The sequence below is a fragment of the Frieseomelitta varia genome, unplaced genomic scaffold, assembly GCF_011392965.1.
Source record: "Frieseomelitta varia isolate USP_RPSP 00005682 unplaced genomic scaffold, Fvar_1.2 scaffold_797, whole genome shotgun sequence".
NCBI classification, from domain to species: Eukaryota; Metazoa; Arthropoda; class Insecta; order Hymenoptera; family Apidae; genus Frieseomelitta; species Frieseomelitta varia.
Window position 1 is genome coordinate 76,484 of NW_025110586.1, and position 13,426 is coordinate 89,909.

General features: G+C 31.6%; 1 protein-coding gene and 1 long non-coding RNA gene across 4 annotated transcripts; one reads left to right on the plus strand and one right to left on the minus strand.

The window, feature by feature from the left end:
• Window positions 1–719: 719 nt before the first annotated feature.
• LOC122536082 (long-chain fatty acid transport protein 4-like) lies at window positions 720–12,396 on the minus strand. Of its 3 annotated transcripts, none has more exons than XM_043668144.1 (11): window positions 12,139–12,396; window positions 10,810–11,034; window positions 6,590–6,740; window positions 6,074–6,311; window positions 5,460–5,685; window positions 3,738–3,936; window positions 3,171–3,363; window positions 2,784–2,930; window positions 2,538–2,675; window positions 2,298–2,455; window positions 720–2,085 (listed from the first exon to the last, which is right to left on the minus strand). In XM_043668144.1, exons 2-11 carry the CDS (start codon window positions 10,998–11,000, stop codon window positions 1,777–1,779), a joined length of 1,950 nt encoding a protein of 649 aa, XP_043524079.1. In that variant the 5' UTR covers window positions 11,001–11,034; window positions 12,139–12,396; the 3' UTR covers window positions 720–1,776. The 3 variants fall into 3 exon arrangements, with proteins under 3 accessions (XP_043524079.1, XP_043524078.1, XP_043524077.1); XM_043668143.1 differs by having other exon boundaries at window positions 10,810–11,049; XM_043668142.1 differs by having other exon boundaries at window positions 10,810–11,055; window positions 12,139–12,395.
• LOC122536089 lies at window positions 11,003–12,187 on the plus strand. The gene is made up of 3 exons (XR_006308329.1): window positions 11,003–11,077; window positions 11,264–11,322; window positions 12,098–12,187. It is a non-coding gene; the product is annotated as an uncharacterized LOC122536089 (long non-coding RNA).
• Window positions 12,397–13,426: the final 1,030 nt, after the last annotated feature.

Below are 13,426 nucleotides of genomic sequence, written 5' to 3' on the forward strand. Positions count from 1 at the left end.
CGTTATGGATTTATCTATTCGTTAAATTTTTAGAACTTTATTTTCATTTTCTCTTCTCTCCTCGAAATGCTATATCGTTATAAATTATAAAATGTTTGATCATGAATATATCTTCAAATTAACAAAAGAAATTATCTTCTAAGCTTTGAAGATCATATTTTAGTACGTATGATGTGATTTAAGGAATAAATCAAGTCGTTGCACGTTATATAAAGTGTAATTATTTATTTACAGCAACCTGTATCAATATAGTATTGATTAATAATATACAAGTCGATAATAATATCTAATAAACAATAAAATTGTCAATTTTTATAAAATTTTATAGTCTCTAATGTATTTGAATTTCCAAATAAAATTCAAATTAGGAAAATTTCACGAAATGTACAATTTTACAACATATATTAATTTCAGAGTTTATATATTAATTTCTGTGCAATTATGCAATATTTTTTTGTATATAAAAATATAAACAGAGTCGTCGCTCACAAATCAATTAAATAATTATTCAGAAACAAATTAATCAACTTGCAAGATGACTAGCGCAATTTTTGTAAAATACGTATTTGAATTTTATCAATTGTCTATACAAATTTTAACGTGAATGTTGTTTAGATATTTCAGAATTGAGAACATCTATACGATATTTCAAGTATCAAATCTACGAAGATCGGACATACAGATCACAAACCCAAAAATTCTAATAACCCTTAATAACCCATTGAAATAAAGAATTATTGAAAATAATTAGTTGCACCATTACTTTGGTCACCGTTACTTCGCTATTAAAACATATGTATAAATACAGAATTCTAGCTACAACAAACTATTACTTTTAAGTAGTTCAAAGTGGAAGTGAAATTGTGTTTGGTTAAGAGTTAATTCCTTTTAACAAACTTATATACATCTATCGTACTCTGATGGAGCTAGTAGAATAAATTGAGCTTACGTATAATATTATTATGTTTAGTCGTCGTATATATTCACATTTTTTTGTTGAATGTTATTCTATATCGGCATTTTGGTATAAACGCAAACTTGGGGAGTGCAAATTGAACAAACATTTATAAATAACGAATTTGCAAACGATTATGACGTGGCACGTTACATTTAAACTAAATACTGCAGACATAAGTAATTCATCTCCTTTTGATCGTTCTATGGTAAGCAAAATAGAATTACCTAGAAACCTGAGAAATTTCTACACGCTCTTCGTGTGCAAAATTAAAGTATATACTTCTTATGAAAAACCAGCGTTACCCATTAAGAATGACTTTATTCGTTGCTATCTTCCTATCTACAATGCCAATTTCGCCTTACGCTACGGACCGTTTCATTTGATTAAAAATGTACACAGTATTTATAAAATAAACAGGAACATGTCACCATATTCGTCTCTCGTCGTTGATGACAAAAATGTAATTTTGTTTTCTGCTTCGTGAGAAGACTCTCTTTTTTTTCTTCCTGTTCTTTTTTCTTTTTTTTTCTTTTTTTTTTTTTGAGCCCTCGTAAAAATAACTCTCTCTCCTCTTTCTCTTACATAAGTTCAAGAAACATCCGTCTGTAACTCTATGGTTTTTTATATATATATATATATTTATATATATATGTTTGATGTTATTACATAAAAGTTCTATGCATTGTATCTACAAGGCGTGTGCAGAAAGTTATGTTCACGTTGTAAAAAAAAGTTTACACCTTCGTCTCTAACTTTTACAAGTGTATATTCGACAATCGTTTGATGTCGCGTTAACGGGTGACGTTAGCGCGCAACAACTAGAACTTTCTCCTTCCGGAGATGATTTCCTGATAAAGTTCTGGCGTGATCTCGACGTACTCCTTGTTACCGGACAAGAAGTACATCTTGTCTTGAATTTTACTCGGGTCGAAGCCTTCCTTCTGAAGGTTCATCTTCTTCAACTTGAACGTTCCAGTTATCTCGAGTTCTTTCACAATTCGCAGAAAAATTGGTCTCGCGTATGCTGGCAGTGCTTTCTCTAAACCTTCGGCGAGGGTTTTGAAGTCCAGAAGGCTGTCTGGGTCGACTATCGCTGCCATTCCTGCCCTTCCCTCCATTCCAGGCACCTTCAATAGGTATTAAGAATAATCTTAATGAAGATATTGCGATTAATTCACGTTTTTAGATTCGACATTCTTGAGTGAAACTTTTAAATGAAAAAACGAAAAGAAGATTTTATATTAATGATTAACTCTTGTTTCTTTTACGAGTTAAACAAGATTTTTGATTAAAATTCGTGTCACGTCAACGTTACATTGGCTATCTTTCGTCAACGAACCTGAACTCCGTAAACAGTGGCGTCTCTTTTCCCTGCAATGTTACTGATAACTCCTTCCACTTCTGCGGTGGCGACATTTTCCCCCTTCCACCTAAATGTGTCACCTACTCTGTCTTTGAAGTAAATGTAACCGTACTCATCCTCTACTAAAATATCACCTACGAAGAGAATTGCAAAAATATAAAGTTTCCTTCTTTCCCAATAGAAATTTTTAATTAACGAGCTTTATGTGTAACTCACCTGTTAAGAAAGCTTTGTCACCTTTGACAAACACGTCTTGTATTATCTTCTTTTGCGATTCTTCTTTATCTAAATACCCATTGAACTCTCTTAATGCATTCCCTTCTTTTATTAATCCTATGAACATCCCTGGCTCATCTGCAAAAGAATATTCATGTAGAGAATAATAAGTACAACCGTGAAGAATTTTTATAGATACTTTCAACAAAAGTTGTTTTAGTATTAATACCAGTGTTGAATTCTTACTTGTTTCCGCTCTTATGCACAAGCCATTCGAGCCTCTAATAGGCTCGTACGTCTGGTTATTTACGCGGATAATTGCCAGAGGATGAAACACTCGTGGCACAATTAGTGGCACAAAACCGATGGCGCCAGTTCGCCCGTCTAAGTTGGCTGCGATGCAATGACAGAGAAAAAAGAAAACAGTTAAGACCTCCAATGAAAAAATAAAAGAATCACTTGCATTAATCTTAGACTGTAGACAATGTAAATACAACGCATACGCGCAATTTAAATACTAAAGGTAAACATAAAAGTTGTTGCAGTAGAAGAATAAAGGACATAATGTAAAAGAATTGAAGATCAATATTGAATACTGCAGTTAACATGATGTAATTGGCAATATTGGCTTACCAATATTGGCATTGCCCTCGCTGGACCCGTAAAACTCAGAGACCCGTTTGATATTGAATCGTTTGACAAACTCGCTCCAAATCTGCGGCCTCATGCCATTCCCAAACATAAGCCTTAATCGATGAGCATTATCTTCCGGTTTCGGTGGTGCGTTAAGCAGGTAACGGCACATTTCACCGATGTACTGTGCCGCCTAACAAACAAAATTCCAACAGTTCAATGAGAAAAGCCTGTCACACTAGAAAACGCAGGATTGATAAAAGTTCATTGCCCTATGAATTACGAGATAGTCATTAGTTAAAGAAAACACTTATGATAAATTGAATGTCTTAAGTGTACTAGCGATATCAGTAAATTAATCGGTTTTCGTAAATCGATAAATCACTCGCGAAACATAGAAATGGCATCGTACGTGTGATTTTAATTATGTTTGTTCGCAAGTTGTTTTTCTTCAGTCTTCAGATGGATCAATGAATTCATTGTCGCGGCGAGAAACGAGCAGCGTTAATTCGACCATTAATTTCGCTGACATCGCTACAAAGTGTAAAAATTTTGTAAATCACCTACGGTACAATTATACTTGATGCAATCTGTCCAATATGCCGACACTGAAAACTTGGTCCTTAACACGGTTGGTATACCTTTCAGAATCGCGAAACCCACGCCGAGCATTCCACCGGCTGTGTGATACAATGGATTCGGATTGTATAGGATATCGCTCGATCTCAAGCCCACCAAATTAAAGGGCATTACGACTAACAAGTATCTGCAACACGTAAGATTAACACAAAGTGAAATATTCCATCGTAAAATGCGACGAATTATTTGTAAAATTAAAAATGATATAATATATATATAATAACAATATGAATTATCATTTATAATAAATATAATTTATATAGTAATAACATAAATTATTATTTATAATAAATATAATATATATATCTATATATATATTATAAATTATTATAAATATTATATATATGTTATAAATTATAAATATAGTATAATTATAATTTATATTATATATATTATAAATTATTAGAAATATTTATAATTATTATAAATATTACATATATGTTATAAATTATAAATATAGTATAATTATAATTTATATTATATATATTATAAATTATTAGAAATACTTATAATTATTATAAATATTACATATGTTATAAATTATAAATATAGTATAATTATATTATATATATATATTATAAATTATTAGAAATATTTATAATTATCATAATATTATTATAAATATTATATATAGGTTATAAATACAGTATAATTTTCAGTTTGAAAGAAAAAAACGCTCCACGATTTGCGACTAAGTAACTTCATCTTTTTCAGGGCAAACGCTGCCTTCGAGATTTGCAAGTCAAGTTTCATTAACACTTTTTCCCCCTTCATTTCATCCGAAAGAATTTACGACAAATCGAAATGGAAGTTGGCACAGGAGAAGCTACGAAATTTTATTAGTAAAACAGTCATAATGCAAGCAGACGGGAAGCAGTCTCCGGGTAAAGCGACTACATTTACATGTAATCTCATTCTCGACGAGTCGTAAGGCTTTCCTGAGAGGATTATAGATCATTTATACGTTCAGCAGGGAGATAATTCATTCTGTACACGGTGCTCTGCCAAAGGAATGAAAGTCTAAAAAAAAAAAAAAACAAAGAAAACCTTCACTGAAAATTGACCTCAATTCATTTGTCACTTTTTTTATATCTATCAGAGAATGAAAATGAGATATTTCCAACGACTCTGTTGTTTGCAAAGTAAACGTTGTTTGGCAAAGATATTTTGTTCATTAATGTATAAGGTAAATTAATTACCTTGTATCCAAAATAACAAAAAGTTCTTACAGTAGCACTGCATTAATACTTAAATTATATTTATTGTGTTTTAAGTAAATAGAATTATCTAAACTTCCAATTATCGATTCTATAATTTTATCATAAAGTTAAATTTAAAAATTGCTCACGAATACATAATTGAAAAAAAGAAAAAAAGAAAAGAAGTTGATCGTTGATTTGCAAGCGTGTAGAAGGTTGTTTTAATCTGTCGTGGCCTAGAAACAGGTAGTCGATATTTTTACATAATAAATTGAGTTTTGTACAACAATGCTATGAACTTTGATTACTTTTTTGACGTAGAACTACGTCTTTGCTGATATCGAATAAGGATAACTCAAGGAATACGAACATGACGAAAGCACACCGTAGCAACTACTTAGAAAACAAAAAAGAAATTTTTTTTCTCTTTTAGAAAAGCTTTTCTTTTTACCTCGAATTGGGGAGTATTGCAACCTTTGGCAAACCAGTGGTACCACTCGTGTAAATGTAGAGCAGCTTATCACGATAATTAGGCTCGTCCTTCACCACTGGCTCATTAATACTGGCCTCTGACAGAAGTTTGTTTAAATCGCACACACCACTCTCGCATATCTGAGATTTGAAACACACTTTGTACCTCCCTATTCCCTGAATCGAGTCCTTAATATCGTCGAGAGCTAAAAAAAAAAGGAAAAAAGAAAAGAAGGAAGTCATTGTTACGTCTACAACGTGCAGAATTGAAATACAAATAACACTCTTATTGTTAAAAGACATGTGCTTGAGCGTCTCTCTTGTTTGAAACAAGATTGTTACGTCGAGATAACGAGAATAACATTTTGCTAATCAACAGACAAAGATCACAAGTTAAACACACTATGATCATCGTTGAAACGACGAAGATTGAGAAAAACTGAAATCTTTTAATCATTGTGTATATATACACATATATATATTCTCATATCTTTATTTGATCTCATTCCACATGTTGAATAAGAACTTCTTTGTATGCATCTGAAGAGCAGACGCTGCTTCCTTTCCCTATCTTTATTGAATTACTGAGTTTACCAGACGTGTACTCCTCCGTGTAAATAATGCTCTTCACTTCGGCGATACGGAGACAATGGATCAACGACTGTAGTCGCAAATTTGTGTTGATCAGTGCTGTGACGACGCCGATTTTCCCCAGGCCGAGCCAAATCGCGACGTACTCCGGCCTGTTGGGCATCATCAGAGCCACCGCATCCCCTTTCACGTAGCCAGCCTCTTGAAAGACACGCGCTATCTGGTTGCTGTACTTGTTAATCTGAAAAAAACAAATAAGAGTATAATATAAATAAAGTTATAGAATAAAGTTATAAATAAAGTTATAAAATAAGTTATAGATATATTATTCTCTTATTTGTTTATTATATATATAATATATATATATATATATATATATATATATTACTTATTATAAGTAATAAAAACAAATAAGAGAATAATATAAACAATAAGTTTACCAAAAAAAAAACAAATTAAGAGACTGATCTCGTAAGTAATCGATTGAAATGACTGGAGACTCGTGACTTTTCTACCCACATCGGAATACGTCCAAACTTGGTCCTCGAAGAAGAAGCAGGTCTTGTTAGGATAGCGGTCCACTCTTTTCTTGAATATCTTCACCACCGTCATGTTGTTCCGGCGCTGTCCTTTTACCTCGATCTCTGCCGAAATGGCACGATACAGAAATCTAGAAAATTTATACGATAATAAGGATTAAAAAATTTAATAATAAAATTTAATAAATATTAAAATTCAATAATAATAATTTAATAAAGATAACAAGAGGGGTTAAAATTTAACAATTTCGCGGGGGAAATTAAAAATTTGACAATGCGAGACTTTTTTAATTGTTGGAGCAAGAATTTTTTATTTAAATTGTTTTGACACATTGACATTTTACAATGTCGAAAGACACAGGATTAAAACCTCCGACACTAATAATTGATCCTTTTTTAAACCAGTATTGGCATATATTACTTTTCTCGTTCGAAAAATATTGATTTTCGCGGGAACAAAATATCGGAATCTTTTGTTTTAGTTTCACGGAAGGGCAGACACATTCTCTCTCTCTCTCTTAGAGACAAAATACGATCTTCATTTTTTGAAGCAATAGAGTTGAAACAAATATTTTTATCTAAATCGCGGAAGCTAAGAAAAATTATCGACACGACACGAACTTTGTTAATTATTTGAATTGAAGGGTTTCAATGAAACAATAAATACAGGCGAATTCATTTTCAGAAACGAGAACAATTTCTGCAATTTGTCCCGAGAATTCTTTTGCCTAGAATGTTTACAAATTGTAGAATTTTAAAAAAAGGTTATTTAATTACTGCCAGACAAGTGGACACAAATTATAAGGCAAATACAAAGGTCAACGTTGATGAATAAAAATTTCAAGATAACATTGGCGCTGAGATACGAGTGCTCTCTCATTCTTTTCTGCCATTTATCGTAAAAAATCAGCGACAGAGATAACACTCTTTTCTACGTCGGATAAAACATGATATAATTGTTAAAATGAAATAATTCTTTACAAAAAAAAAAAAAAAATATTCATTCGTGTAACACGCTATTGTTAATAGCATATTGCTAAAATTATAATTAATATAATAATAATAATAATTTTATTTATATAATATTGCACAGATAACGCGCATATCGCGTTTAAAATTGTAAACGAATGAATAATATTCGAAACGATTTAATAAAAAAATACATATATGTAATTATATTGTAATAATATATATTATTATATATATTGTGTAATATATATATTATTCTTTAATAATATTTAATTAATATTACAATATTTAATAATATTGTAATATATATTATTATTTAATAAAAAAATATGTGTGTATTTATATTGTAATAATATATATTAATATATTATATTTATATTATATATTATTATATTATATTTATATTATAATTAATTATATATATATATATATATATATATATATGTGTGTGTCTTCCGATGTATCGACAGTACAATATGTCTGACATAATGAACGATCTACTGATTTCCCTTTGTGTCTTCTAATTTTTTTCTTTATAACCGACGATTAAAGCATAAAATTTCCATCAGAGACACTGAAGTGAAAAAAATAAAGAAACTTTATATAATACAATGGATTATACAAGCTTCTATTTGTACATTTTGCGAAAAATTATTTAAATCTTTAAAAACGGTGTTTCACCGCGTCTCTGAGATATCTAAACAAAAATTATAAATTGGTTCATAAATTTCCACCACTTTGGTAGGTTTAGCGTTAATCGTAGTTAAAAATTATACGGTTCATTCTTCTTTGCTTGCTTTAATTCCCAATCGTGTGAATTCATTTTTATATGTTTGAACTTTTATATTCTTTTTTGAATTCTATGCATTCGTGTCTTTGCGAATGGTCGCATATCAGTGTTATCGTCGAAAAATAAGTGGAAGACAGATTCAAACTGATTTGTTAATAATATGTGAGTTAAATGCATCACGTCTGTACGATTAACTGTATCGGGATGAACTTTGGAATTTCGATACGTCAAGAAAATAAATATTAAATTGATTAAAAATATAATGTATACTTGAAAAAACTGGATTGATCTTTTATCATCAATATATATATAAATTAATAATATATTAACAATATTAACATTCGTTAATCAATTTCTTTGCAATATGCATCTGACTGTTTACATGCAAAATATAGTTCAATTCAAGTATAGAAAAACATACAGTGTAAGATGCAAAGGTTCAATAATCCCATGCTATTCCATCTTACACTTAACTTTTAAATGTTGTCGTGACCCAATCTATCAAGTTAACCCTTGTATTCAACAATCGAAGTTCGTTTATCCATCAGATGCTATCAGAACCATATTTTTTTGCACGAGGCAAACAATGTCACTCCCAATAACACTTTGCCCTACTATCATCCGACGGCGCGAATATAAAACAGATATGAACAGACACAATGTACTTGGCAATTTTTCTCTTATTTAACGGTTCTTTTGATCAACAAGCGAAGCCTTGCACGAGTCAATAACCTATGATGATTCAAGAAATCTGCTGTATTAATGCACATCAACATCCTTTCCCCCATTATTAAAAGAAAGCAAAATATTTTCCAGAGAAGGGATCCATGTGGAAATTGGAATTAAACTGAATTCAAGAGAATGGAATTTTCTGTTTATCTTTTTTACAACTGAAGAAGACTATTTTAATATAAAACAACCGAACGATTATGTAAAAAGGTTTTAGTATGAAAAATGGAATAAATATACTGGGTCTGATCAAATAAAAACTAAAAGGCAAACGATATTCCAACGTCTTCAATGTCTTATATTAAGCTATATAGATGTGTCCTCTGTATCTTATATTATATATAGAATCTAGCGTTCTAATTTTCAAGATAAATTGCATAGTGAATTTTAATATTTTGATCTTTGATCGTTGCAATCTCTTTAATCTTTGGAATGAACTAGTGGAGAAAAAAAATAAGCATACTACTAAATTATAAAATAAGTATACTACTAAATATACTGCTAATTATTACTTATTATATATTTTTTATATTTTATATTTATACATTTTATATATTTTTTATATTTTATATTTATATATTTTATATATTTTTTATATTTTATATTTATACATTTTTTATTTATACATTTTATATTATATTTTATATATATTTATATATTTTATATATTTTTTATATTTTATATTTATACATTTTACATATTTTTTATATTTTATATTTATACATTTTACATATTTTTTATATATTTTTATATATTTATACATTTTATATTTTATATATTTTTTATATTTTATATTTATATATTTTTTATATTTTATATTTATATATATTTTTTATATTTTATATATATATATTTTTTTTTCCTTTTTTCTTTTTGTTTTTGATTTTAACAACACGTAAAAAAATAACACGTGTAACTTCTTAATTATAATATCTGACTAAATTATTTGAAATTTTGCAAATAACTTCGTACAATATAGAATCTTAAATGAAAAGAGTCATAAGCATATTCATGATAATTGCAAAATGGAATAGTGCAACGGAATAGTTTTACGAACGGTAAAAAATTACGAACTTGATAAAACGTAATCAAACGATTCATAAATAATAAGCTCGCCGCGCGATAGCCTTGCAAGGCCTTATGCACTTTAGAACGAGATCAATATATATATAAATAAATGTTCATTTTCCTAAAAGCCTTAACACCTACTCGGCACATTTATGTACGTGTGAGCAAATCAAGCAAGTGTAATTCCCTCGGACGCAGCAAAAATTAACAAAGTTGATGAAGTTTCATATATTCAATAATATTCGATATACAGACGTCAATCTTGATTGATATTCTACGATATTTTGATATGAAAAAAAAAAGAAAAAGATATAATTAATCCGATTAGTCTTCCACGCGTAACGATGATAACACTAGAACTACCGAAGTGGTCAAAAATGACTAATTCATAATTTCTTTTAGATATATTACAGATGCAAAACAGTGTATTTTTGGAGATTTAAATGAAATGAGTTTAAATAAAATGCACGAATAAAAGAATTGTGTTAATATCTCCGATGAAAATTCGGTACTTTAGTCCTTGGTAGTTCTAGTGTCAGAAAAGCTAGATCTTGCTGCGCCTTCAAATTCTCTGAGAACGTATAAAAAACTGGCAAACGATGGTGTCGACATGATAACTTACTTACTTGGATTCAGAGACTTACTTCAGGTCACGAGGCAGAATTTTGCAAATGATGTACAGCTTCCGATGGAATCTGCAGATGACGGGTAGCAACGCCAGAGCGAGCGCGACCTGGGCGATCTTGTTGAACCCGGGGAAACCGAACCTCGTCGCCACAACACCAAACATCGCAGCAATAACACCCAGAGCTAACAGCAGAAGTGTAACATCCATGATCCGGCGTCACCCAGTCTGTTTCGCCGAGTTTCTTGGTGCTCGTGTTCCGAAACTGCGAAATTCAATCACCGTCGGTCAGTTTACTTATAAAATGAACGTGAGAGGAGAAAAAAAAAAAAAAAATACGCGAAGGGACGAGATTCGTAAATATTATAGGTCGGGCGTCGCGCTTCCACACGAACTGAGAGAGAAAAGAGGAAACGCGTCGCCCAGAGTTTCACACGAAGAAAGATTAATTTAATTTTCCATTTTACATATAGAAGAGGCAACCCCCTATGTAGGACGTGTATCACTCTCCGATGTTTCGAAATTACGTAAGGTAACACAATTCAACGGCTTTATTTCCAAGTCGCACCTAGATGCAACGATCGATATGTACTTTTAACATTTTAAGAATCGACGACGTGCCGAAGTTCGTTCTTTTTTTCTCTCTTTTTTTTTTTTTATTTTTTCTTATTTATTAATTTTGTCGTGACACGAAAGCCAAGAGCTTGTTTATCTGAGAGGCGTGCTGCAAGCTACAACCGATCTTCCCTTCGTCAAAGAACTTACACGAAATTAGCACAAGACTCTTTGTTTCAATGAACATGCACCAGAATCGTCCTGGACGGTTGCTTTGTCTCACAGTTACGCACGTGCTACGACAACCGCCGCAACCTTCTGCAACACGGTATGTCAACGATCATTGCTATATTCATATGCAGCGTGTTACGATCAATATTACATCCGAGAATCGCGTAAAACGCCCCGATGAATCTTTCATGCTCGAATCGTTACACGATCGTTTCTCCCCCAATACGAAATTACACACATGACAGAAATCCAGCGTATTTAACAGTAAATTTCGAACAGACAAAACACCGCCGTCAAGTTGGAAGAGACAGTGGGTCGAAGCGACGATGTTACTTAACTGTACGAAATTTTATGCGTTTATACCACTGTTCATTTTCCTTATTTCACAACGATCAATATACTTCGTGTCCTGCTAAATAACGCGCTTCAGCTAACACGATGTACAAAAGCATCACGATTCTCTACGTAATTCCCTAATTTGACCAGACGATATTTACGCAAAGGTTTTCCTTTCTCTCGAGATTTCAAGCGAGACACGTTCACGCGACGCACGAGGATGTACCTTGCTCGTCTCAGGAAGTACGAGAACTTGGTGTACGAGCACGGTTGATCTTGAATTGAAAACCGCACACGGGGGACAGCGGCAGCGTGCAAATCAATAGTCTGTGCCTCTCTCTCTCGGAGCGAAGTATACCACTCCGGACGGTGCGCCGACAACACTAACAGTCGTCAGAGCGACCGACTGGACTGCAGGCGCAGCGTTCCAACGGCACTTCGCTATTGCGCCACCGGCCACCACCAAGAATAAGTCCCGCGCGATAATGCACGCACAAACCAACGGAAAATCGAAGTTTTATTTTAACAAGATCCCCTACCAACGGTGTCGTCCCTCTGGCACCACGTTTCTGTCGCATCGCTACTACACATGCTCGAGCAGGCGCCGTTTTATTTTACGCTTCGTCCCTCTGATTTCATTCGTTCGAAACACACGTATCAAAGATAAATGAAAACTCGGATGAAACCGCTCGGAAACGTTCCTCTTTTTTTTTACGTAAAAAGCGCTTGCAAATCTGCAACAGCGATGGACCTTGCCAAGTTTCTTTTTTTCTTGATTTTCTTTTTCCGAGTGAGAAAAGTATAGGTACTTGCGTCTTTTGACTGGCAAACAGTAATTAAACGTCAAACAAGTAATTATTTTAGAATGACCATTTGTGTGTAAAAATGAAAATAATAAGTATTCTCCATTTTGCAATTCGTAACTTGGATATACGTAATTACGCAATATATATTCTATCTTTTTTATGTTCGTTTCATAAATATATTTGATTTGTTCATTTGCGTGTAAAAAACATGATTATAATATTGATCATAATTTCAATAATTTTTGTAAGTCATTACGTATGATACTCGTTATTTTTCAACATGAAAATTTCTGTAGGTATTATTTATTTTTATACATTTGTTATTTATTAATGAATTAAAGTATCATAGAATTAATTGTAGATACAATAATACTGCACAAAAATTCGCTCGCATATTTCATAACTCGTAATATTCGTGAAATGATTACAACTTTTAACGCTTTGCCTGTAATTAGATAGTAACATCACTTACATATTAAAGAATAATGAATAATCAGTATATATAGAACATAGAATAATATACAATCGAGAATATACGAACAATAAATTTAAATAATATCAAAGATTATGATGGTACAATAGATAACAAAACAGGTTTCACGTTATGGTTAAATCAGAAAGAAAATTTCAGTACGTATCTCGAATTACTGAAACTTGAATCTGTAACTATCATGTTGAAATAAAACTTAACTTAAATGGCATTTTGAA

Bases quoted from the DNA above. Each gene is read 5' to 3' on its own strand.
- LOC122536082 (XM_043668144.1), bottom strand. From the start codon at position 11,000: ATGGATGTTACACTTCTGCTGTTAGCTCTGGGTGTTATTGCTGCGATG. The intron at 6,312-6,589 runs GTGGGTAGAAAA...TGTTTTTTTCAG, and splicing joins AAGTTTGGACGTATTCCGAT to ATTAACAAGTACAGCAACCA. The intron at 3,937-5,459 runs GTAAAAAGAAAA...TACGTGTTGCAG, and splicing joins GCAATACTCCCCAATTCGAG to ATACTTGTTAGTCGTAATGC.